The sequence below is a fragment of the Carassius carassius genome, chromosome 27 (assembly GCF_963082965.1).
Source record: "Carassius carassius chromosome 27, fCarCar2.1, whole genome shotgun sequence".
In the NCBI taxonomy this organism is placed as follows: Eukaryota; Metazoa; Chordata; class Actinopteri; order Cypriniformes; family Cyprinidae; genus Carassius; species Carassius carassius.
In genome coordinates, this window is record NC_081781.1 from 7,920,467 (window position 1) to 7,947,912 (window position 27,446).

Sequence of the window (27,446 nt, forward strand, 5' to 3'; positions counted from 1 at the left end):
TGTAGCAAATGTAGCACTGCCAGTTGTCGTTGGAGATTTTAATCCTCCTTTCCGTTCTTTCAATCTCTTTACGTATATGTCGACATTCCATGTCCATTATTGTGAAACCAACGAGACACAACAAAAACACAGCTCTGATCACAGCGTCCTCCATCCTCCTGTTGTTAATGTTATTCTTCTTTCTTAACGTTGTTGAACGCCACACACAAATGACATCACTGTCGACCGGATTACATCACGTCCTAGTACACACTGTTGGTGCGAATTCAACCCTTCAAATGGTACTGGGAAATAGTTTATGCAAAATCGTACCAGTACTTTAGTACTGTACATTTAGTTCTGGAACAAAGCGGTGCGAAAGGTACTATTGACTTATTTGAACTATCAAACATGTTACCTGATTGACTCACATCTTAGAAAGGGGTATGTTTATGGGTGGGGTCAGGTAAGGAGGATCATTTTCATTGCATGATTTAGAACCATAGACTGTATAAAAACAGTTTAAGCTAAGCAACTTTCTGATGGGGCTATAGCCCTGTCAAGCCCTGACCTAGCGCCACCACTGGCACGTAATAAAATCCGGTAGCCAAGACATATAGTTAATATAATATTTTAATAATAAAATATTTTCTATAATAAATAATATAATAATTTCTTATTTAAAAACAAAATATGAATCAATACATCTTTGATAATGCCAAGTTGCTATGGTTTGTTTACGAATTAAACTCGTGGCCACAAGAAAAATATGTTGTTCCCTCAACATAATAAGTGGTGGCCATGAGAAATGGATGTCGTTCCCTCAACATAGCATCTCGAGGCAACTACATAACCTCGACAAAATGATCTCGTGGCCACGAGTTAATATGGCATTCCCACGAGTTAATATGATGTTCCCACAAATTAATATCTCGTGGCAACGACTAGGGCTGTCACTTTTGTGAAAAAATCATTTTCGATTTTTAAGACATAAGTGTTTATTGAATCGATTGTAAAATCGATTTTCCATGTCTAAAAAAATGACGTTACCTTTTTCATCGTCAAATAACGGACGAACGTAAAGAGAGCGCTGGAAACGCACAAGTCAGCAATATTTCTTATTTATTGGCATGAAATTTCGTGCACAATAACAAACAGCAACAGGAGTGCAACATTCTCGACAAAATATATATGCAGAGGGGACGGATGGCATAACAAAAGAAAAACATCACTGCAGGCTTCAACCCGGCTGCACTTATGATTTAGGCAATTCAAAAATCTCCAAGATTATTTTAAATAATGATTTAATCCATTTCAAACAACTGTTCAAAAAAATTAAACTTTAAATGGACTTGAGAACAGCCCATGTGTGTTATTTTAATTGAACGTAACCGACACTTAGGCTAGGCGGCACTAGGCAGGCATAATTAGCCTTTCGCCGGCCCCTCCCCCAAAACGGCCATTGTCCAATCACACATCATAGCAACCGTTACTATGTAAGGCAGTTCCGACAAACTTTGACTCCAAGCAAGATGGTGAAGCGGTGCGCCCACGGCGTTTGTAGATCGGACACTAGAATAGAGCTGTAATCGGCCTTAAATGTTAGGCCCCACAGGACCCGAGCCCGACAGATTTCGGCCCGAGTCAGAAAAGTACATTTTGATTGACAGCTTTTTAAAAGCCCAAACCCGTTTACAGCCCGACATTATTCAATGTACGCACGCACACAGATCTTTTGCCTTTTGTCAAGAATGAGTCATTTATACATGTTTTAACATAATTTATACATGACTAACGTAATAGGCCACTTGGAAGTTTGAACAAAGAAATAAAATAAGTCCTCTGTGACATCATAACATCTCAGAACTCTAAATAGCCCTAGGTATAGACTCATTTAGCCTATAAATAGACCAACGCACCAATAAAAACAAGTCTTTCTTAAAAATTTTAATTAAGATAAATTCTAAATTAAGATGGGTATTTGGCAATAACGAATTTAATTAAGATAAAGACTCTGCCTTATTTGCTTCGCCATAGCAGCTGAAATTTAATAAAAGAATAATGCCAACATTAGCCTATATAGGCTAGCCCAGGGGTTCTCAACTGGTCCCACCCTGGGACCCACATTTTCCCATGGTCATTAAGTCACGACCCACTTTTTTAGAATTCAACCAACAAAATTTATTTATTCAAAAATAACTGTTGAAAACACTCATATATCATCTTTTTAAAAACATAACCCTACATCCATACATATATTATCCCATACAACGTGCATTTCAGAGCTTAATAAGTAACTGGACCCTGACAACCGCATGTACAAAAGTTTATTAAATAAATAAGGCCACATAACAAGATATTTTTACTCTATTCAGAGCAAATTAATAAGAAACTAAGGAGTACCATGACAACTGCATGAACAAAAGTGAATAAAATCAATGTCAAAATCACTCAAAATAAACAAGGCCACAAAACAAGATATTTTCACTGCATTATGAGCAAATTAATAAGAAACTAAGGAGGACCATGACAACTGCATGTACAAAAGTGAATAAAAGCAATGTCAAAATCACTCAAAATAAAGTTTTCACCTAACCAGGTCATTTGTGGAAGTTAATGAGACAATTGGGGATGTGCTTTACTCTTGATAAGAGTTTCAAAGTCTGGGGTGACAGTAGACAGAGCTACTCTCAGATCATGCTCAGTGTCCAACTTGTTTCTCTGCTTTGACTTGAGCTGGACCAAGGTAGAGAAGCCACTTTCACACAAATAGGTTGTGCTGAATGGTAAGATCGTTTTGACTGCTAAAGTGGCGAGGGATGGATACTCAGTCATCACATCGCTACACCAGAAGTGGGAAAGGCTTACCTCACCAAATCTCTTTTTCAGCGTCAGGTCACATGACAGGTCCACCAGCTGATGCTCTTCGTTGCTTGGCAACGTGATGTTTTCCACATTGATACCGAAGGGGTCGCGTATCCAGTCCATGGTTGTTTGTTTCTCTGGGAAGTAGTCGTCCCAACGAGCTTGAAGTTTAGTGAGATGCGCCCTTAAAGTTTGTTTCAAATTATTTTTGGCCGCACTGTCCAGCTGCTGTGCTTCATAGCAAGAGTTGGGAAACATGTCCAGTCTGTCTTTGGATAAATGATTTAGCCACAGTGAGATCTTTTTCTTGAACGCAGCAATTTTGTCTGACTGTTCAAATATATTGTGTCCTCTCCCTTGTATCGATACATTTAATGGGTTGAGGTGCTCAAAAATATCAGCAAGATATGCAACTCGTACGAGCCACATTTCGTTGTCAAACAGTTCTGCATACGGGGAGTTAGTCTCTGAGAGGAATGTGGCGATTTCTGTTTTAAGTTCGTAAAAGCGTGACAACACCTTGCCCCTCGACAGCTAGCGGACTTCTGAGTGATACAGCACCTGCATGTGCTCAGACTCAGAGCCCAGGTCTTTACACAGATGTGAAAAGCAACGGCTACTTTTTGCACTCCGTTTTATGTGGTTCACCACTTTGATGACATTTGTTAAAGCTTCATCAAGTAAAGGTACCATATTCTTAGCCGCCAGCGCTTCTCGGTGCAAAAAGCAGTGGTTCCACGTCGCGTTAGGTGCCCTCTCCAGAATTCGCTTCACCACACCGGAATGTTTCCCGGTCATAGAGGCAGCTCCATCAGTGGTGATTCCCACACAATATTCCCAACTGAGGCCCAGTGAGCTCAAATACAAGTCCAGGGTGTTAAAAATGTCCTCTGCTTTTGTAGTGGTAGGGAGGTCCCTGCTGCAGAGAAATTGTTCTTGCAAATCACCGTCCCACACATGCCTCACATAAACCAATAAAATGGCATGGTTAGTGATATCTGTCAATTTGTCCATCTGTAAGGCGTAGTAAGGGCTTGCCTGGATGCGGGCTGTGGTCTGTTGTTTTATGTTACCAATCATGTCTTCAATCCGCCGAGCTATGGTATCATTGGAAAGTGGTATGGTTATCAGTTTATCCTGCTGCTGACTGATCCAGCACCTCTAAAATGAGCTCTTCGGCTACTGTGTGGGGTTTCTTGGCCTTTGCAATGCGGTGAGCTACTAGGTAAGATGCCCGAAGAGCTTGTTCTTGTTTGGAGCAAGACGCTGTCAGACACTTTTGTGATGCCCTCAGCTCCTGGAGACGTCTTTGAAAAAACTCCACCGGCTTGTCTTTCGATGCGGGATGTATTGTTTCTAAATGGCGCTTCAGTTTCATGCTCTCATTGGCAAGCACTTCACTACAAAGCACACACTGGGGTTTCTGTCCATTTTTATCCTCAATGTACGAAAATCCATTTTTTAAATAGTTTGGGTCATATTTGTGCTTCGCCATCTCGAATCTGAATGTCAAAACAACACAGGATGGTTACCATGGCGATGGTTACCATGGCTACCATAGTAAACTACCGCACGTCTCTGACGAATGCCTGTCAAAATAAACCCTTTTTAAAATAAAAGACCAATCAAACATGAGACGCACATTACATTTTTTATTTGCATTTGAGGTACAGGTCATGGTGTTTCTCAGATTTTGCTTTTTTTCCCTCCACGGCATACTGTAACCACTTTTGCCTCGATCTGGAGGATATCGCGGAGGTATTACTCCAAAAAAGGTCACTGACAAGCACGGGTATAGCTCTTCCCGTCATGGCAATCTGTCGCGCTGGTTGTGTTTGACCATTTGTTTGTCGGAAGTAGCAACAGTAACTAAGGGGGGCGGGGCTCGGCAAAAGGCTAATTAAAGGCTAGGGCCATTACAAATTTATTGGACAGGAAAACAAGTCGATCAACATTTTCGGGGTCCAGAGCAGAGCGTTTTTTATTCACTATATGTCCAGCTGTTGAGAAGACGTGCTCCGACCGCACTGATGTCCCAGGTACACTCAGGTACAGCTGCGCAAGCTCGCAATGGTCCTTTTCATAACTCAGAAATCTCCTGTAACTAGATGCGCGAATAAGGGGAATTCGCGTCTACCGCGCCGCGAGACTTCCAGACGCGCGCGTAAACGCGTCTTTACATTGACTTAACATTGAAATCATTCGCGCCAGACGCTCTATTCTCGTTTGGTGTGAATGCAGCATCGACGTCACTGGTTCTTATAGGCGAGTAAAATTGCTGGTATTTTCTGTCTAGCTTTCGCAATGCATACTGCACTTTCGGAATTCTTTATTTTCTTTTTCTGCTTGTTTGTGAGTTTTGTTACATCTATATTTTTTAATTTTTTAATTATTTAAAAATTAATAGTGTACATATTTGGATAAAATCGAATCCCTATTTTCATTTTCGAAACTTTTTTTGGTTGGTCCGATCGATTGTGCAATCGATTTTCGAACTAAAAGTGACAGCCCTAGCCACGACATATTATTTATCACGTTCCCACGAGTTATTATGTCGTGGCCACGACAAAACTTAGTGAACCGACCATGTTCCCTCCCGGGCACCATAGTTTATATGACATATGCTTCGAACATTACAATCCACTTCACCAGCTAATTAGCTACTCTTTAACCGCGATGCTGCTGTAAAAATGGAAGTTCAGAGGCAGAATTCTAAAGATAACTGTGCGCTTGTTTCTCAAGTCATAAGGTCTATAAAATCAAACTCGCAAATCGTTAAAACAACAACAAAAACAAACGTTTTTATTGTAGACGATAAATATCACAATCTCCTAAAAAGAAGACATCCTCTCAATAATCCACACAATTTGAAAAAACAGCCATGGCACAAATGCAGCGAGACAGGTTGTGTGCTTCAAGTTTAAGTTTAGAACAAAGTACTATGAGCAATAATAATAGTGATAATTTCCTTAGCAAGAACCCCAAATTACATTTTGGGCGTCTTCTAATATAAGGATTTTCAAAATAAGGTAGATTGATGATGAGTTATGTTAACTGTCACTGGCATACAATAACTCTATTGCGCACTATGATTTTTACTCATGCAGCAGTTTCCATGGCAACACCCTCAAAAGACAAGCAGCTTTTATGCTTACAATGTTCAAAATGATTCAGTGTCTATACCTGCAAGTGAATATGTATTGACCTGCATATATGTATTGACCTGCATATATACATACATATATATATATATATATATGCCTTCACATAATTTTCCACTCTGGGTTACACATTCTGTACCTTATACACATACTAAAGCACTGCAGGTTCAAATAGATATATTTTGGTTGTACAGCATTCTCTCCAAAGTACACAAAGAAGCTGTCTTTGTCCTACTAAACACATACTGTACAAATACACAAGCACCCCCAAATACATTTGTTCTGTAGGAACAAACTACACTTTTTTAGTTAAAAATGTAAGATTCAGAGCAAGTCAGAGAATACGGAGTTATACCTGCAGGCAGTCCTGGCTTCAAACGGAACGAGAATTTATATTAGGAGCAGCAGTAATGGTCATGAGTGGGAATGAGGAAGCCAGCGGGTCTGAACTTAACTCGACCTTTTGACTGAAGCATAAAGACATAAAAAAAAATATACATTATTGGGTTGACAGAATTTTAGTGATGCTTTATTATAGACAATAACAAGCATGCCTTAGTTACCATTTCTAAAAGGGTTTGTTGTTCCACAATAGTTTCCACAAATTGTTCCAGTACATTTATATTCGATCTCAAAATGATTTCTCTCACTCAATAAATGTCCTTGTCTTCCAAGATTTACAAACCAAATGTTGTCCACATGAGAGCGCCTTCTCATTATTTTATCAAAGAAGCTGCTTCATCTGCAATAATGATGTTCATTGAGCATTGCGAATTGATATGGAAAACAGGAATTATGTAGTCAGGCTTGAGATTAAGATCAAAAAGATAACTGACCATGCCGTGGAATAATTAATAATTACTCTGAGAAAGGAAGTATCCTTTTATGTATTTTATTGTTTTCTTGTACAAAAGGGCAAATTTGGCATACAGAGATACATTCACTTGTCACAGTATTGTTGCTTTATTTTTTAAATGCAAGCTCAAACATTTCAAGGATGGCGTTAGAATATATGCAAAAGCACACCCTCTTTATCTTAATAAAAGACACGCTCTCCGTCGAGCAGCATCGTATGCTTTGATTCCACACAAGATTCTTGTCGACAAGAGCCCAAAATAAGTAATTCTATCAATAGAAAAAAACAGGGAAAAATACTAGCATGCAAATGCAACTTTTGTCAATAAGCTTCGAGAACTTTGTACGAGGAGAATGGCTTTACAAAGTGATAGTCCAGATTGCCACAGTGAGGACACTGCTGTACATTGCTGTACTCAGAGAAATACTGCATGCCCACACGTACGTCTATGACAGGTTTACCACAATGCTTGCAGTTCAGCCGGGCCTGGGCAGACAGAGAGTGGTAGTGCTTTTAAAACAGAACTTGTAAAGTATATAAAGTATATAATTTATGAGCACAAACAAATTGATTACCTGGCAGCAAGGTGATGCAGCCAGTATGTCGTATGTGTACATTGTGCCCAGCTGGTGCCAGCTTCCATCCCACCTGGACTTGCACTTTATGCACACGATTTTGTGCACTCCTTCCAGGCAGTCCACACAGATGGCATAAAGGTGCATCAGCCTCCCTTTAGAATATAAACAAAAAAAACCTTTTTAAATGCAATTAGACTCTAATTAATGAAAATATATAATAATAGGGTTTTAATGATACGCCATGATCAAAGCATTATTATCTGTCACAGCTGCTTTGCTTCTTTATTAGAAGAAGAAAAGGACTCGCTCTATTCCCAATCAACTTAAAGTAATTGATGTTTTTGGTTCTTTGCTCAAAACCTTGATTTAGTCTTCAATGACAGTAATATTTCATTCTCAAATGGTACTTAGGGGGTTCTTAAACTGTTTTTGCTGTGGTAAAATTATTTTCATGCACAGTTTATGAACTATCTCAGCTCGGTGTTATTTAATAAATAAAAAATTTTAGCAAAAAAAGGTTTTTGTTGTTCTTGCTATATCAACCATTAACAGTGAGCCTGCAATGTTCCAAAAAAAAAATAAACTCTTTTTTTTTCAGCCAGGGCGAAAAGAGACTCAATGAAAAAAAAATGGCAAGGTAATACCAAAAACAAGGCAATAACTGACTGACAAAAGTGCACAAAAATGCACGTCTGCCAAATGAATAAATGTAACTGATTTGTCTTTGCATTGGCATTATTAAAGTGACTGATTAAGCTTAAAATAACACAACAATGTAAATACTTGAAAAAATTTAGGAGTTTGCATTAACTGAAACTTTTTCAAATGAATGAGAATGTAATTGAATTTAAACAGAATTTATTTTTTTACTTTTCTGATGTAGAATAAACTGTAGAAATATATGGAACACTGATGCACAATAACACTTTCCACACTAATATATATATATATTTATATGAAAAGTAAATGAGAACCAGCCTCTTTTCAGTTTGAAAAGTGGATTGGCTCACCTTGTAAATGGCAAGGTACATCATACTCAATCTCAACATGGCGTGAAGGGCTCAGGAACAGCGTTCCATCCACTAAAGGGAACTGCTCAAAGATGGGCATGGTGTGATGGCAGAGGGCACAGTTCACCACATTGCGGTGACTCGCACTGAGCGCAGAGAGGATGAACTTCCTGAGATCCTCTCCCTGCCCGGCCTGGGCGTCGTCCTCCATTCGCACATGATAGGTGTTGAGCTTGTGTCGTGGAACGTGCATGAGCAGCTCAGAAAGATCCAGCCTCCTCAAGAACTGCACAGGGTAATCTCCGGGAGAAAGCCGAGGGAGGCACATGCTGGCGGTTCCCTGTTCAAATTGAGCCCCGCCACGTACCACGCCACCTCCAGACAACAAATGCTTCCTGTGGGCTTCCATATGAACCGCACTCTTGAGAAACTCACCCAGGTGCCTCGAACTCCGCGGGCCACCGAGGGACTGGGGGGAGTAGGAGGAGAAGCCCGACGGAGGGGACTGAGCAGGGGATTCACAAGGGGAGAGGAGCCCGTGGGAAACCCCACTGGCGGCATTGGGAAGACCAGCATGACATCTCTCCTGACAGTTCTGCCAATCTGCTGATTGTCTGCGAGACAGTTCCTGACAGGAGCCACGGTGTGCTAGCTTATGGCTTGCAGATGATTTCCCTTTCTTGGGCTCATCTGCAGCTTCCAGGCCACCTCCACCGCACGCGCCACCTCCGGAGGGAAAACTGCTGGGCTTCCCGCTCCCTTTCTCTGGCACCTTCTTCTTGCGGTCGTCATGCACGCGTTTCACCTGGTACCAGTCTGTGTCTTTTTTCAGGTGTCCCTGGCCGCAGCGGCAGGAGCAGAAGCGGAAGGCCAGATCGTAGCCCTTTTTGGTCCACATGTTTTGTCGGCACTGCTTCTCGTTCCAGCTGCGGGCCCGACCGATGCAGTTGAACTGCACCAGGATGCTGCTCTCCCACTCATAGAAGCACTGCAGGTGCATCCAATTGCCGTAGGGGCAGATTTCACTGTTGCACACCACACGCTGGTAGTCGTCCTTCTCAAGGTCAATGGGACGGCCCAAACTGCACACTAATGGGGTGGCACATGGAGCCTCTGCCAAAACACAATGGCATGTTATATTAATTTAGGCTTAATGCAAGGGAATTGCTCACATGACAATTCTTTCATCATTTACTCACCCTTGCGTTGTTTTAAACCTGTTTGACTTTCTTTCCTCAGTGGAACAGAAAAACAAATTTTGGGTGAACTATTCCTTTAAGGTAAAATACATGTTGTGCAGATTCCTTATACACTAACAATATGGGGTTCATTGTTTTGTATTCTAATTTAAAAATGAATGACTGAATTAAGAAAGTAAACCCGAAAAACAACATGAGAAACATCTGAATAAAGCAAACCACCAAATTCATGATGGGACATCTATTTATAGACTGTGATTCAAGCAGCTTCGCTGACAGAATGTTCAATGTCAGTACATCTCTTCTATTTATGATAACTCTGTGGGTGCGAATCCCACTCAAAAAGAACAAATATTACGCAACACTCCTGTGATATGAAGTCTGAATGTGTGTCTCATGAGAGACAGGGAAAGACAATTATACAACAGAGAGCCTCATTCCTCAAATTTGATTGGACAGCGCTGCTTTTTCTGTGTTAATTCTGATTGTTCAATACCTTTCATTTCAGACTATGCAAGTATATAGATATGTTTTATCTCGTGCACTTAAGAAAAGTTGTATAAAAGTTGTATCTAGCTCATTAATCGCTCTGACTGGGTTTCTCTCATTGTGCGCGTTAAAGTAAAAACATGGAGTGGATTCAGATGATTAAAGCACTTTCTAACTCATTTAGAAACAGCCATGTCGATCCGCTCCACTCATAAAAACAGTTCCAGTCCAGATTTTTTTAATGCATCTCTAGTGACCTGCATAAAGTTTTCTGAACTATTTGTGTCTAAAACTTACTGGAGTTATCTGTCAATAAATAGTAATAATCATGCTGCAGTACTAAATATTACCTGTGCCCTAATATTCAACAGCCTCTTGCTGTAAATATTCCATTATTCATAACTGCCACTCAAAGATAGAGCCAAAGTCATTCTAATCTATGCATTATTAAACACTCTAACTGCACATCATTAGACAACACTGATCTCCAAATCACATGCAACTCCATGCCAAGTGCGTCTACCCTTGAACAAGGCCTACGCAACCACCTTGTGCAGGACGAGAAGTGAAAACACGGAAATCTCCAGGCAATGTTGTAACAATTCTGATGGTGATGACGCGCACAAAACAAGTTGCCGCAAGTGAGAGAACATTAAAAGGAAGGTAAAGCTCGCGCGCGCACGTACAGGAAAACGTAGCGTTCGCTAGAACATTAACTGAAGTGACGTTCTTCTTACCGCTTCTATGGTCGCTCGGCGGACCCGCTGTCGCTCCAGTCAACACCGAGGCAGTTCCTCCAGTAACCGCAGACGCAGAGGCTCCATTTTCTTGCTCGTCCCCGCTACTGTTCGTGCGTTTATTTCTCTTCCCCTTGTTGCTTTTTTGGTTGGGCATGATAGTGCGCTCAGTGTGAATGCAGCCTTTCAGCGACCGCCACCGAGCATTTGTGCGGATATCATGTCTAGGGTGCTTGACGAATCCTCTGCGAATCGGAGTGCAGGGGGGATGCAGATGTTACAGTTCGATCATCATCCTCCAGATTTGTGCAGGCAGTCTTGACAGCAGAGGTACACCATGAAGAAGGCGTGTCCCTCTCTTGTTTTGATTCCTGCTCTGAAGAGAGAATGTTCCTCTGGCCCCGCCCCCATCTCTGAGCCAGACCCGGAGCTCAGAGATATTAATAGCACAGACCTAAGAGGGAGTCCCAAGCAAATTATCGACCCACTGCTAAAATTATTTAAGCCATACGTGCTTTGCCACATATGGCTTTACAGGTCATAATCATGCTATTAACGAGATAAGATTTATTTTTTTAAATCAATAACCTAAAACGTTTTTTTTCAGCCATATTTCATTGGAGACCCATCTTAAGGTCCACAAAGAACCAGTTTATGTGCTTTAGAGAAATACCACCTGGAACCTTCTTGTAAATTATACTAAAGATCTTTTTTCAGTCATCCAAAGAACCATTTTAGGTGCTAATGGCTTTCAAAGAGTCAAAATCTGTACATTTTAACTCCGCTCATTCAAAGACAAAAACAGTCATACATTTGAAAGACAAAAAAAGAAAAAGAAAAAAAAAGTATTTTCAGTTCTTGTATTTACATAACAGTTTATTGAGAAGCATTTGAGAAGCATCAAAAGACAGCAACACAAATCCAAATATACACTAAAAATTGGAAGTTTGAAGTCAGTTTTAAATGTTGAGCAACGGATGCTGTAGAGAGTCATACATTTATTTAAAAAAATTAAAAGCTTACTCAGCAATCAGTTTCACTGTCATAATCCATGTAATGACCCAGTACAAAGTTATAAACATACACCCCTCTGTTTAATTGTTGAAGTCTTTATATCAAATTGCTGCTCATGCTAAGGTCTTCCTGAGCTTGAAATAGCACAAACTATGCCATTGGGATCCTTATAACATTTGTACAGACATAAATAACAACAGCACAAGAACAATGTGGGGATGTTTTTGCAAGAGCTTTATCAAACAGAATATCACACTAGTACAGTTCAGATGATGTTAAACTTTTTTTTTTTTTTTTAAACATTTAATTCCAGAAAAACATACAGCAGCCTTTGAGATGTTATGGCACATATAACCTGAATGACCATGCCTGAAATGAATAATTTCACAGTAATGGTACTGCAAACAAACAACCTCATGACAGCAGGTACTGTAAAAGACAGCAATTATGCAGTCTACAATCAATACAGTCAGAATAGGACATCAGAGGTATAATCTGTAAAAGTGATATTAACCTGTGTGGATATTCATTTGATGAATTCATTCAACCCCAGAAAACCAGTAACATGATCATGCACACTGTAACTAATAACTGTTGAGCTGAACAGGGAAGATTGCTACTTTTCGCAAAAAAAAAAAAACTGTGTGCAGATCACTCCCCTGAGAGAGAAAAAGTTGCTGTATAAAAATATTCCAATCCAGTATACAAAAATGTTTCACTCTCAAGTATATTTCCATATCAAAATGTATCAATGACACGTCACAAACACATTTGTTATTTTAACTTGGGTTAAGAAAAGACTGTTAGATTCAGTCCTACAGTAATATGACATCAACGTTGTCGTGAACTCCTTGCAGTAAGAGCTCCCCTTCAAATGTGATGATCTTCTTTCGCTTGGCCGCTTTCAGCGTTCCGACCAGAGCTTCAAAGAGGTTGGCGCATTGGTCATCATTAAACAAGACTCCAAATTTGACACTGATCTTCCCATCTGCATCTGTGAGACAGTGAGAATGGTAAAGGTTTGCTCTAAATCATTCAGTAACAACCTTGAATATCCAATTAACATTTACAGTAGGCTATGTACTTAATAAAGCACCAAAACAATACAGAATAAGTGTTCGCAAATCTCAAAAGCGAGTAGTATGAGGAATCATTAGCCTGGTTTGAGTAAACACCACAAAGTATTGAGAGGACAGTACAGTATGTCAACTAATAGAAATTAAACATGCACCTTAAATCATCACAAATTTTTTTTTTTTTTTTATATAAGGACTCTGATATGAACAGGACTGCTCCTGTTTATCCAGAACTCAAGAAGCATCAAGACCTGCATTGTAAGTAAATTATGATGTGTAAAGCCATCTTAGTACATATATGTAAATGAATGTAGATTTCAACATTAATGTCTTTCTGCATGTTTGACCAATTAAAAGCAGCATTGGTGAGCATAAAATAATTCTTTAACATAAAAATCATAATTACTTTTAGCCACCAGCGTATGTTTATAGATATGGAAGTTTGAAATACAAAATCTATTTTCTCATGTTTTGAAGAAATGTCATGGTGTATAATAAATATTAAGTTTATGCATTATATCTAGGCCTCCAAATCAATAAGCAAATTTATGACAATTTTAATTTATCATTTGTAATGGGAAAATAGGCAGAAAAAGAATCATTTTCACAGGTGGTCTCATGGAGACTTTATCCTTAACAGTGATGTTAATTAAAAATAGCACAAGACTTACTTGTATTGCCCAGTCGACGAATCTCATCAATGAGCAGAGTAACTTCATGTTCCACATTCATTTTTGTCACTGAAATATACATGTATGTTAATACGATAAAGGCTTACTTTGTCTTTGAAATACTTAAAGATATACGGAGACTATAGCCATCCAGTTTGAGTATGGAACTGGAATAACAAACGATAGTTCATTCAAAGCATACTGACCATTCTTATGTGGATTACAACAATAAACATGCTGACTAAATTGCTTAACTAATTTATACACTCATTCTTAACTTTATTAGCTTTATTTAGCGCCCTCTCTGGGCAAATTGAGAATTGCAACGCCGCACCCTACCGGCTTATTGCAGATGCTGACCATCTAAAGACTATAATTACTTATACTCTTGAATTTTGATTAAGAATATAATACTTGTGGGCCGCATGGTTAAAACCATACCGCAGGTTAAACATAATGAGGCGTAATTAATAAACGGCAGCTCGGCTTTCACGGAGCACGAGGATTATCATTTGATCAAGCAATGCGGAAGTACGAATCTAAACACGGAAAGTAAAAGAAATGTGTGAAATATTGTATTAAAGCAAATTGTGAATCGCATATCATTTGAATTCTATCATGGCACAGATTTAATTCCCTAAAGCGCACATAAATAAACAAACGAACAAACACTTTTTGTGCGTGAATCTATTCACACCGCATCAAGAGGCTTGCACTCAGATTCTGGATTATTAATCCAAAACTCCACTGGGAAAACATGTATTCGGATAAATAATTCATTAACATAATATTAAAAAATAATAATAAATCCAAACCTGTAAAATGATCAACCTGCTTACCTTTGTGGTGGTTTTGTGCCGCCGCTCTGCTGACTATAGGCTGATTGAAATGAGAAAGCACTACCATAGATGGCTTTGTGTGTGTGTGTGTGTGTGACGTCACATTAAACGGCCCTCTTTAGATTAACCAAGTGGTTACAAAGTAATTTGTTATCCTAAAGTGAATTTTTGGATACACTTGGAATGGCAGGTCCCCTAATTGTATGGCGCTGAGTGAAGCCATATATCAACAAAATGTACAGTTTTTAAGAGCTTGTAGGCTACTTGATTTGGTGCTACATATGTAAAAGATACTGACATAACAGATTTAACGGGTGCTTTAATGGACATCTGTATTTCTAATAATGTAGACCAAATTCTTTGTTTTATAGCTTGTTTGGACAATTACAATAAATTATAGCCTACGCAAATTTGATAAATTATTATACGTTGGATGAGTATAATACAAGTAATACTTTATTTAAATATAGTCGATATTTACAGCAACATTCCATGAAAATGCTGTCCATCCATAAATGTTTGAGATATAAAAATTCATTTATTAGACACCAGGTGGCAGTAAATAGCCCTTTATTGCTGATTAGTACGGTGACGTTTGTTTACGATTATTTTATATTATTGCGGTGTTTACTGATATTTTAAATGACTTTTTATGTTTATAGTTTTTATTTGAATACAGTTTTGTTACTGTTTTTAATATGTCTACATTTAATGTTTAATACATCAAGTTAAACTAAATAAAAGTGTGAAATGTTGCCTTTGCAATTAGTGAAAATTAAATAAGTTTAAGTTTTTATAGGTTTATTATAAGTAACATTGTTTTATGGGTTTGGATTTTACTTAACTATAACTGGAAGACCAACCAAGACCATAAAACCACGGGCTGGCTGACAATGTCTTTCTACAGGAAAAGCTGTGCTATACTAATAAGTATTTATTAAAATATACTGGAAATATTTTGTGAGGAGCAGTTTATATATATATATATATATATATATATATATATATATATATATATATATATATATATATATATATATATATATATATATATAAACCTGTAGAGTGGACCTTACCTCAGACATGTGAGAAAAACACTCAATAACAAACGTTTTATTATACCAACAAGAACTTGAAATTCAAAACAATTCATAGAGCATGCTTTTCTTTCTACAGAAAAAGTGTATATATTTTCAAATTATATTGCACAAAAGACTAAATAAGTAATGCATATTTCAGAAAACCTAGTGAGATAAAGGTAAAAACATCTTTATTATATGCACTTAAAAAAATTAATGAACAGAGTCCTCAAACAACCACTAGAGGGCATCCAGTCAAAAATTTTACCAGTAAGGAACTAAACCCGGAACTAGTACTACCCGGAACGTAAACATGAACCCGCCTATGAGTCATTTCCGGTCAGGCTATTTTCACATTCAATAAAATGGCAACGCCGAGCAGTGGCACTTCCCGGCGTTTAGTCCAGTATGTGATCGTCCGATCAGACCTGATACACACTTTATCATGGCCTTTAGGGGCGGTTATAACTCAAGCCTGTCACGCGGCCACTGCTGCCATTCATTTACACTACAGTGACCCTGATACTCAGGAGTATCTGGCAGAACTGGACAGCATGCACAAAGTAGTGCTGCAGGTTAGTACTGCAATTACATCACATGCATCATGTTTCTGTCCCTGCACTGCTGGCTTGGATTATATAGTAGTCTTCGATTTCTTATGGTTGACAAAAACTAGCAAAGCCATTAGCAAACGCACAATGGACAAATTAATTAATAATTAAGATTTTTTTTCCCATTAAGTTTGTATATATGTATACTTTATAGTTTTTTTCCTCTCACAGGCACCAGACGAGGCATCCCTCAACACTCTTTCCAGTACTCTACGTGAAAAAGACATTGCACATAAACTGTGGATGGAGCAGCCAGAGAATATCCCCACATGTTTGGCGTTGAAGCCCTACCCTAAAGAGACCGTGCAGCCATTTCTAAAAAAGTTCAAGCTTTTCAAGTGAATTGTGTATGAATTGTGCCATATTCTGAGATGAACTGAACAATGTAAACACAAAGAGTGGTCAGAATGGAATTTGGCTGAACGAACCTGCTAAAACAGCCTTAACATCACATCTTTGGATTTCATCCACATTTTGTCTTGATGTATCTTTGTGGCAAAAGATTACTCACCGAAGTTGTGTTGGAAATGTAAGTTCTTTAATTTCTAACATGAAAACGGAATGTCTGCATTGTGAGTGGTAATAAAGTTCTTCATTGTCGACAATGGATTCTGAAATCTCACGTTTTATTTTTTTAATGTATTGGAAGGGCTTTTAAAATATGTACACTTTAGCATATTAATAAATTAAACTAAGACGTAAGAGCTGGTGGGTTACTAATTATGAACTGTTATGGTTCACGTGTGCAGTGTGGGAATTATATCGTGACCAGAATGACTTTTTTTTTTTTTTTTTTAACCTTGGATTCTCGAATAAAAGAGCCTTATAAACCATTTGTATTTTTTGGTAGAAAAAAAAGCAAAACATGGTGACCAATAAAGTTCGATTTGTTTTGTTAATGACTTAACGAGTCGGTTCTTTTTAGTGAATCAAGGTTACATCGCGACCAATGAAGCTTGGTTCTCGAGGGAATGATTCTCACGAGTCGGTTCTTATCAATGAATCATAAAGTAACATCGTGACTAGTGATGCTCGATTCTCGAGTCGGTTCTTTTTAAGTGAATCAAAAAATACAAATACAAATTTCCTCCCGAGTTAACTACTCATATGAGGTCTCTTTTTAGTCCATGAAAAAGTTTTATATTAAACACTCAAGTTCGATTTTCTAGTGAATGACTTGCGAGTCGGTTCGTTTTAGTGAATTACAAACACTTAATCTCAAGTAATATGACTTATTAATATCAGACTCTATTAACTAAGAACTGAGAAGGCGTTATGTTTTTCTGAAGATTAGTGAGAAGTACCCAACTGATTGTTCACACACACACACGCATTAAGTTTTCTGTACTGCCAAGTTACATATTTCCAAGTATTGTTTCATCAAAACAATCATTAGTGCAACTGTTAATTGAACAGTTTAAATAGCTTACTATTCCATTCCCTAGACATAAAGATGACACTTGCAGTCCTTTTTTACATGGTGCTTTATTGCAATGTGTTGCATTCTCACATTCATGGATGTTATAGAGATTTGTTAGTCAAAGCATAATTTCCTTCAAGGTATGTATCTTCACCTTGGAAAAGCAACAAAGGGGCCATATGCACGAGGTGTGAGTGAAGGTTTCTTGTTTGTCTGAGTGTAGGTGTATGCATATGTGTGTGTGTGTGTGTGTGTGTGTAAACTTCAAATCTCAGTTTGAGCAGCCACATAATTCCATGAAATGGACAAGAAAAATAAGACTGATTCAGTAGATGCGAAACACAGTTTTGCAGCCCGCAGGACAATCCTGCAGGTGCTGGACCCAGCATGTGACTGATTGTCTACAACGTCCTAAGAAAGGTAGGATTCTCCAGATAAACCTGGATAGAGAAAACAAAAAAATAAAAAAATAAAAACATGACAAAACATGCAGAAGTCTTCCAGATACATCTTCATTCATAATGTCCCACACACAGCTGCAATGATACCTCTTAAGAAGAAAAAAAAAAGTTCACAAGCATTATACAAAACTGGACAAAATGAGTAAAATGTATAGATCTATATATTTGTTTATTTATATTAATTTTACAGGTGAAAAGTGGAACCTTGCCTTGAAAGAACGAGCGCTGTTTCAGTGGAGCTACAAACACATGACTTCCCTTCACCAATACAACTAATATCTGTATATTAATAAGGCAGCTCTTACAATATGCAAAAAAATCTCAGATAAACAGTAGCTACTGTAGATGATACCATGTAGAGATGACATCTGAATGACGAGGAGAGTGTGTGGTGGTCGATACGTAGGATTCTCTACTATGATATGAGGAAATGCAGATTGTACAAGTTTGCATAAATGGTTCTTAGCACTTGGCACTAAGCGTGCGGGGCCTGAATTATGATACAGACCGGAAAAGCTGAGTTTGATGAGGAATGTCTTCAAAAGATAAAGCGCGTCGGCTAACAGGACGGGGCAAAGGGGAGGTGGAGCACCTGAAGAAGATAGGCATAGTTAGATCTATGGTTCTGCAGCAGAAAAAACACCGATGAAGCAAAGGCTCCATTACCCTGGTCCTTTAAGGGATTCAATGGTGAGGGCCCGACAAGCCAAGTTCTTCCTGAAGAACCTGAGATGTGTTTTGATTTTTTTTTCCGAGGAAAGCGAAATGGCATTTCACTTGGCGAAAATACATTCAGGGGGTATTTGTTTTTGTCTTCGTCTTTTTTCCTTTTTTTTCGAACGTGATTCTATAGTCTGATTTAAACATGGCCTCTTTCCTTGTAATTCATGTATAAAGTGCAAAACTAGATTGTATTCCTTGCAAGTTCCTGGTACATTAGGTTTTTAGTAAAAAACGTCATGTAAAATACAGCAAAAGTCTTACAAAGGTCAGTATAAGAAAATCCTCATAAACAAGAAAACGTTCAACAAACGGTGAGGAGCAGTCCTCTATGCTGAAAATATGTACAAGAGGCACCTCAAATTTGGTATAAAGAACCCAGCTAAATAAAGTCAAATATCTAAGTATAGTTGCATCAGTATGGTTTTCTCGCTTTAAGCCTGTGCAGCTCAAAACCACTTGTTTTGAACTACAAATGATGTATATATCCTTGAGTTAAAAAACAAAATAAGAGGAAAAACAGGAGATATTTGTTAGCATGCATTGCTGGAATACTGCATTTAAAGCAATAATCCGTTTTGAGTGTCAGTTTTAAAACAAAAGCCAAATGCTATTCATTTAACCTCTAAAGGTGCATAGCTAGCGGTTAGAAATCTGTCTTCCTGAAAACAGTAACTAAAGTTGCTCCCGAAGAGACATTTGCATGTTTGGTAGATCAGTAGCAACGGGGGAAAGTCTGAAGAAATTCGCTACTGAACTTAATATCTTTGAAAATAATCAAACCAGCTAGGGGAATAATGTCCAAAAAGTAAAGACAAAATGGTAGTGTTTTATGGGACACCTATACTCGATGCTACATTTGTCCAATTGCATGAACTTTGCATATGATATGGATCTTTTAGTATCTTGAAGCTTTGGTCATATTTGCGTTTTTGTCTTCAGAGCGTTTAAACATGGCAAAAACTACATCAGGCAGTTGACGAAAACCCACAAGAATAAGCCGGTACTGTTCCCAAACCAAGGTTCCACTTTGTCAGAGCTGTTTAAACTTTGACAACAGAGAAATTAAATAATATGGCCTTTTTGTTTTGTTTTTAAATTAACCCGTACAAAAGCCAGTCCATGCTGCTTCTCCCTCAGCAAAGTCACATTCAGCAGTCGCTAAACCATTCTAACATATAGAGCAATCTCAACACCCACAGGAAAAGTTGCAGGTATTCCAAAAAAAAAAAAAAATAGATTGAAAGAAAAAAAAGAAACTCAAAATCAAGACATTTGTCTGTTTTTCCATTTTAAACACCAGATATACAGTATTAATCACACATACACACGCTTTCAGACAGCCATACACATCTCAAAAACAAAACAAAAAAAGAGAAAAAAAATGGAAGCAAGTAGTTATTACCACAAACTCGGAGCACTACATTTTGTTGATTCTGAACAGATACATATTCACATTTATCTGTTATATACACAATACTTTGATAATCCAGGTTCTGAATAGTTCTATTGTACCTTGATGTTGTCTTCTGACTGTGAGAGCCATTATAAACGAGGAAACAAAACAATAAAAACATTATTAATAGGCGCTGTTTGCTAGTTTGGTATATTTGGCATAAACACGGTAGTGATGACAGGTAGGGTTCATTAAATGAATCTTATCCACTGCATAAAAACCATTGTATCTATACAGGAATGCCTGTTCCCCAAAGAGGAGGGCAGAAATGAATAATAACGACATCTGTGTTTTTTCTCGACGAGCCAAAAACGTACAAAATAAACACAGGCTGACTTAGTGTAAATGTTATGTATGTGTCAATTCATGTCGCTTTTTGGAAATGTCTATGTACATAGTAAAAAGTGGCTCGATCTCAACAGTACATACTGCCGGCTGAATTTCGTACATGAATGAGAATCTGCTTTCTTTTTTTTTTTCTTGGTAAGGACAATCTAAGCTGGTGTAGCATTGGCGAAAAAGAGCCATTCTTTGTATACAGAGCACACGCACAAAGACACGGCACTTAAACTCCACGAAGTGAGTCACGAACAAAAGAACACTGTTAATTAAAGTAGAACGAAAATACGATTTCGAGCTGTGCTCCAATTCTGTCGCACGATTTGAGAAATACCTTGTGCTCACACGGTGAGACATTAATTTCGACCACAGCGAGTCTTTTTGTGGGCTTGTCAATTTGATATATAAAAAGAATTTGGTTTTCCATTAGTATGTTTCACGTAAACTAGCGAATGTTTAGGTTCGAATCTATTGGGGATGACTAGTAGGTAAATTAACAAAGGATAATGCTTATGAACAGTGTCTGACTGGGCAACAGTAGTCTCATGAGCAGTCAAATGACGGTGCGGACGTTGCGCGAAACAACACCTCACTCCTCCAGTCGGGAGAGAGCACCTGTGGTTTAGAAGAGTGACCTTGAAACACTCAACTGTATAATGAAAATCAATGTACAATCTACATTTTTGCAACAGAGGGTTTGTAACATTTCCTGGGGTGTTTGATAACCGATATCAATCATAAAAATGTGAGTCTCTCTCATCTCGATACATGACAACGCGCGAGACCCGCCACCGGATGATTACTTAAAAAAAAAAAAAAAAAAAAAAAAAAAAAAAAAAAAAAAATTGTGACATTATAGATTCTCAAAGCCGTTAAAAAGGAACTGGTGTTAAGTTGATGCGTTCGAAACAAGAGTTGCCTGTAATTTGATGATGTTTTGGTTTTAAAGGAAATTACAAAGTGTGAGCTTGGCCCAATTTTGTCAGTTTTTGCTGTACAATAATACCAACCTGCACAGCACGTCGCCACAAACAACACTGATAGGCTGAGTTGACCCTAAGTGGCTCGTATTCACAGCTGCTGTGGGGGGGAAATGTGTAGGACATTGTTAAAAAACGTCTGCTGTTTCAAAACAGTGTTGCCAGGAAAGCCTGCAGCAGACGGATACGCACTTCAGAGCTGTCTCCCATCCTGGCGATGCTTGTTCTGAAAACGACAACAGAGAAAAACAAACGAACCCGAAACAGAAAAAAAAAAGACAACAAACAGAACAGACTAACAATAAAAAGAGGTGGGAAATTCCTCCCATCATCAGGCACTGCTGAGGAGAGCCTATCAGTCACAGATCCAGCTGAAACTGAGCAATATACCATGAACATAGCAACATAGCCTGTCCCAGTTTCTAATCCGACCAATCCGAGCTCAGCTGCTGCGCTGCTCTCCAAGAAGCACTGCAACGTTGGCCTGACTGACAGGACGTGTAGACGGCTGAAGCAGCAGGTCCATTTTATTTTAATTTTTTTTTTACAGACTTGGCAAATTCTGGAACGTGATCTTTTCTCCTTTCCGGAAACAGACATTTAAAAAGGTGACCAGGAATGAGCACTGTCGAACGGCTATGAAACCTCACAAGCCTGGGTCCAGACACCGACCCTGCAAATATACTGTATAGAAAACAAAGGTGAAGAATAAAAATCTCTACATGTGGAGACAGTCCTCTGGCAGACGGTGGGCGCCTCACTCGGTCAGGAGCTGCTGGAGGAGGCTCTTCTGTTGAGACTGGGCTGTGGGGTTCCCGCTCGGGCCCTTCTGGGACCCGATGGTCCCCGACTGGTTAAGGTAGGAGTCACTGCCCACCAGGTTTACCGTGCACTGGACATCAGCGAACACCTGAACCTGCTGTACCTGAGAAATGGGAATGAATGGAAAAGAGAAAAACCGTAATTTTTCAAAAGAAATGTATACTTTTATTTAGCAAGAATGCTTTAAGTTGAACGAAATTGACAGTTAACTTTTACATTTTCTATTCATTAAAAAATAAACTGAAATAAATGTGTCATGGTCTCCAAATATTAAGCAGCTAACAGTTTCAATCATGGATGATAATAAGAAATGTTTTTGAGCACCAAATCAGCATATTAGAATGATTTCTGAAGGATCATGTGACACTGAATATTAGGGGTGTGCCAGTACTAGTTTCGGTACCGAACGGTTCCCGGGTAAATTCCAAATGAAAGTGATCATCCCTATCCCCTTGGAGTGGGGACTTTGGAATGTCCCCATAGGGCATGTCGTTAGGAAGCACTTCGCAAAAGAAGTGACAGCTGGGATGTTCCTGTCAGTCAGCAGATGTCACTGTTTTACTGTCATAAATGTTTTTTTTTATCGCATAACTATCGCTTAACTGTTGCAAATAAACATACACTTTATATTTTAAAAAGTAAAAAAAATATGCTATATAATATATAAAAACAATATATACACAACTTTTTAAAATAATAAAATGTATATTGTTTTTATGTCGATGTCCATCAGCGAATCTGCTGATGGACGTGCTGCGTTGTCACAGGAACATGCCAGCTGAAGATAATGAGGAAATTATGTTGCTCCTTTTGCAAAGTGCATTCTTAAACAACTACCTAATGGTATGCATGTGCCCTATTCACCGATACTAGTACCAGCACATCGCTACTGAATACTATTGTAATGGCTATTGAAAATTCTGCTTTGTCATTAGAGGAATAAATGGCATCTTAAAATATATTATATACTGTTATATACCAATACTGTTAAAAAACGGTTAAAAATGTTATTTAAATTGTAATTATATTTCTCAATATAACTTTTATATATAATTTTGATCAAATAAATACAACCTTTTGTACAACATTTGTTTTCTTTTCAAAAACCTTATTCCATGTTATTATTCATTAATTAAAACAGACATAATAAAAAAAACAATAAAAACCATTTTCAATAATTGAAAAAATTTAAATGAACTAAAATTAAATAAAAAAAAAATATATACTTTTACTTTAACATGTTGCCAGCATTTCTAAAAATAAATAAAAATAATAATAATTTATTATTATTATTTATATATATATATATATATATATATATATATATATATTATATATTCTTTTTTCTTTGAACCATCCCTTTAAGATAGAGCTGTGACTGTGGCAGATTTTTACTACTGCGATGGTAATGGACCAAAAACCACCGGTGATGCGGTGTTCAGAGAGAGAGATATACAAATAATAGTGAATAACACACACACACACACACACACACACACACACACACACACACACATATATATATATATATATATATATATATATATATATATATATATATATATATATATATATATATATATATATATATATATTTAATATTAATTACATATATATAATGTGTGTGTAAATATATTAGTGGTGTCAAAATTAGCACGTTAATGCAGACGACAAATTTTTTCAGTTTAACGCGTTAAAAATATTTAAAGCAATTAACGCAGGAGGTATATATATATATATATATATATATATATATATATATATATATATATATATATATACAGTACAGACCAAAAGTTTGGACACACCTTCTCATTCAAAGAGTTTTCTTTTTTTCATGACTAACAGACAGAAGGAAAAAGGGCCAACAAGTGCTAAGCATCTCTCGGGGAACTCCTTCAAGACTGTTGGAAGACCATTTCAGGTGACTACCTCTTGAAGCTCATCAAGAGAATGCCAAGAGTGTGCAAAGCAGTAATCAAAGCAAAATGTGGCTACTTTGAAGAACCTAGAATATGACACTTTTTTGTTATGTATATAATTCCATATATAATTCCACATGTGTTAATTCATAGTTTTGATGCCTTCAGTGTGAATCTACAATTTTCATAGTCATGAAAATAAAGAAAACTCTTTGAATGAGAAGGTGTGTCCAAACCTTTGGTCTGTACTGTATATATATATATATATATATATATATATATATATATATATATATATATATATATATATATATATATATATATATATATTTGTGTGTATGTATATATATATATATATATATATATATATATATATATATATATTTGTGTGTATTTATATATATATATATATATATATATATATATATATATATATATACACATCTCTAAAAATCAGCCCAGCACTGTCTCACTCATCTAACACACCCGATTTAACTTGTAAGCTCATGTTTATTTAAGCATCCTTTAGTGAATACACAGCCTGCAAAACACTAAAATAAATATCAAAGAAATAATACAGTTAAACAAGAAAGTAGTCTAAATAAAAAAAAGTTAAATACACCCTGTCTAACTTATGCCAGCGGTGTGATAAAATAATCAATAATGCTTTCTATAGAGTGCGTGACATCACATGCACTACCGCTGGTGGCCACCGTAACAGCCCTACTTTAAGATATCTCAATAAATAACCAGTGACCATCTTACCTGATCGTTACACATTGAAGTGACGTTGCCAAGGTTATTGTTGCCCATGCCGACAGATGGTCCAATAGGAGGTAGAGTGCTCACCGCTCCTGACCCTCCAGCCATTGACACGGTGATGCTCATGTTGTTATACACGCCTTGTTGCCCAAAGCTCTGAGAGACAGGCTGGCCTGCCTGGTTATACAAACTGACACAAAACAAGAAGAAACGGTTTAAATGAAGATTAATACACATAAAAACCAATTGAATACAGTTTTGTGACCTTTTGGTGACTAATATCAAACACCACACCTGTTGTTGCCCATGGCCCCTTGCTGCCAGTTCTTTATGTCAGGTGATGGATAACCAGGTGGAGGCTGCGCTTGCTGGAGCAGAGGATTCTGGGAGGTGGAGTTCTGCGGTGAAAGTAGGGGGCTGGTCGGACTAAGCTCAGGAGCGAAGGATGGATCTGCTTGCTGGATCATGCCTGTGAGAGACAAGTTGTACATTGGCTCTTTTAGGGATCGTGATAAAAGCATTAAAAGTTGTTATTAATATAACCCTGGTCATGATAAATCAGTAGCTTACAAATGGGACATACCAGACCCCCCAAATTGCTGGAAAAGCCCCTGCTGAACAGGAGTGTTCACTGGCCCCCCAAACTGCCCTTGAATGCCTCCCATAATGCCTTGGTTTCCCATGCCCCCCCTGGCAGGCAGCTTGGGGTCCAGAGGTCCTACCATGGGGTTAAAATGGCTTGGAGAGGTAGGGGTGTTTCCAGGCACGACGTTGTAGCCTGGAGTAAAGCCGAACTGCTGCTGCTGTGGTGGTGGCTGTTGCTGCTGGGGGCCCTTAGGAACTCGCTGAACCCCCAACGGTCCTGTGTTCATCCCCTGCCTCATCAGCATGACCTTCTGCTGCAGAAGCTGCCGCTGGCGGTGCTGGAAACTATAAAGCTCTCGTTGCCGCTGGGCCATCATCTGAGCATTGAGTGGAGGCTGTGAGAGAGAAGACAGGGCTTTCAGTTTCATACAGAAAAACAAATCATGATTGTGAATGTAAAAATGCACATATGCATCGATTTGACACGGAAAATGTCTTATGTACAACAACAACAATAATAATGTTTACATTTTTTTATATAACACACTGCTCTTGTAAATGTATGTAAAACAGGACATAATACTAGTAGTTTTATTTTTCTATGCTTTGTGCCTCAAAGCACAACCTTGGAATTATAAGTTTCTGTCTGCATTATGAGTAGTTTTGAGATTTTGAGCTTCGAAGTTTTTCGTTCCATAGACTTCTGTAGATATAAACCTTTTTTGTTTCCTAAAAAAGTACACAGCTTACAAAAGAAACATCACGTAATTTAAAGAAGTTTGAAAACATTGGCCAAGCAGAAAAACTTATCGCCCGATGTCGATATTTGCAAAATGCCAAAATTCAGCCGATATATCAGCCTTGGCAATACATCGGTCGACCTCTAATAGACATGCACACAAATGTATTTATAAATACTACCAGCTTATTCACAATAATAAAAATAATACTGATTATATATATATATATATATATATATATATATATATATATATATATATGTAATACAATTTTAATTATACTACTAATAGTAATTATAAATAATACTATCAATGATTGTCAGAATATTTATAGAAACTTAGCTTCAAAATAAATACATATACAGTGCTCAGCCTAAATGAGTACACCCCACTACATTTGTCAGAAAACCTTTAGTTTCCTTTCAGAATCAACATTTCTGAGATACTATACTACAAAATACTCCCACAAATGTGGGCCATTGACTGCAAACAAGATTTGTTAATTTGCACACACAAAAAAGTGATTTTCCTAACAAATTAATTCAAGCCCATGTTGCAAAAATGAGTACACCCCTAATTATAGTCTTAGGAGAAAAGCTACACTTAACACTACAAAATTCTAATTAACAGGCATTCAACCACAGGTGAGTTTAATGACTCATTTAAGAGGTGTCCAGCAGACAGGTGACTATAAAAGGGCATTACTTAAAGAAAAGCCTTTCCCATTTCATACTGTCAGCAATGGCTCCCCATGGAAGAGAAATGTCACAAAATCTGAGAAAGGAAATCATTTCTTTACACAAAAAAGGTGAGGGCTACAAGAAGACCAGCAAAGCTTTACATATCAGTCAAAATACTGTAGCAAAAGTGATCCAAAATTTAAGAAAGATGGAAGTGCAACCATCTTACAGAGACGTCCAGGCCGTCCACGGAGGTTAACATCTCGACAGGAGCGTCTTCTTATGAGAAGGGTTGAAGAAAATCGCCATGCAAATTCACTGCAGTTAGCTAAAGCAGTAGAAAGCCAAACTGGAGTTACCGTTTCCCGTGAACACATACGACGCACACTGCAGAA

The 27,446-nt window shown here is 37.8% G+C and overlaps 4 protein-coding genes across 7 annotated transcripts in view; 1 reads left to right on the forward strand and 3 right to left on the reverse strand.

The window, feature by feature from the left end:
* Nucleotides 1-6,881: 6,881 nt before the first annotated feature.
* LOC132106600 (headcase protein homolog) lies at nt 6,882-11,251 on the reverse strand. The gene is made up of 4 exons (XM_059512424.1): nt 10,875-11,251; nt 8,450-9,562; nt 7,437-7,591; nt 6,882-7,347 (listed from the first exon to the last, which is right to left on the reverse strand). Exons 1-4 carry the CDS (start codon nt 11,029-11,031, stop codon nt 7,183-7,185), a joined length of 1,590 nt encoding a protein of 529 aa, XP_059368407.1. The 5' UTR covers nt 11,032-11,251; the 3' UTR covers nt 6,882-7,182.
* An 856-nt stretch (nt 11,252-12,107) lies between these two features.
* On the reverse strand, nt 12,108-14,583 carry LOC132106601 (costars family protein ABRACL-like). Of its 2 annotated transcripts, none has more exons than XM_059512426.1 (3): nt 14,475-14,583; nt 13,636-13,704; nt 12,108-12,882 (listed from the first exon to the last, which is right to left on the reverse strand). In XM_059512426.1, exons 1-3 carry the CDS (start codon nt 14,539-14,541, stop codon nt 12,704-12,706), a joined length of 315 nt encoding a protein of 104 aa, XP_059368409.1. In that variant the 5' UTR covers nt 14,542-14,583; the 3' UTR covers nt 12,108-12,703. The 2 variants fall into 2 exon arrangements, with proteins under 2 accessions (XP_059368409.1, XP_059368408.1); XM_059512425.1 differs by having other exon boundaries at nt 14,451-14,582.
* Nucleotides 14,584-15,872: 1,289 nt separating this feature from the next.
* Nucleotides 15,873-16,773, forward strand: LOC132107256 (putative peptidyl-tRNA hydrolase PTRHD1). Its single transcript, XM_059513491.1, has 2 exons — nt 15,873-16,128; nt 16,336-16,773. The coding sequence occupies exons 1-2, from the start codon at nt 15,919-15,921 to the stop codon at nt 16,504-16,506; spliced, it is 381 nt and encodes a 126-aa protein (XP_059369474.1). The 5' UTR covers nt 15,873-15,918; the 3' UTR covers nt 16,507-16,773.
* Nucleotides 16,774-21,402: 4,629 nt separating this feature from the next.
* LOC132106602 (nuclear receptor coactivator 1-like) overlaps nt 21,403-27,446 on the reverse strand; it is a 56,420-nt gene continuing 50,376 nt past the window's right edge. For all 3 annotated transcript variants that reach the window (XM_059512429.1, XM_059512427.1, XM_059512428.1), the window contains 4 exons: nt 25,630-26,026; nt 25,341-25,515; nt 25,050-25,236; nt 21,403-22,465 (listed from right to left, as the gene is read on the reverse strand). In XM_059512429.1, coding sequence (XP_059368412.1) covers nt 22,298-22,465; nt 25,050-25,236; nt 25,341-25,515; nt 25,630-26,026 — 927 coding nt within the window. In that variant the 3' untranslated portion in view covers nt 21,403-22,297. The remainder of the gene's footprint in view (nt 22,466-25,049; nt 25,237-25,340; nt 25,516-25,629; nt 26,027-27,446) is intronic.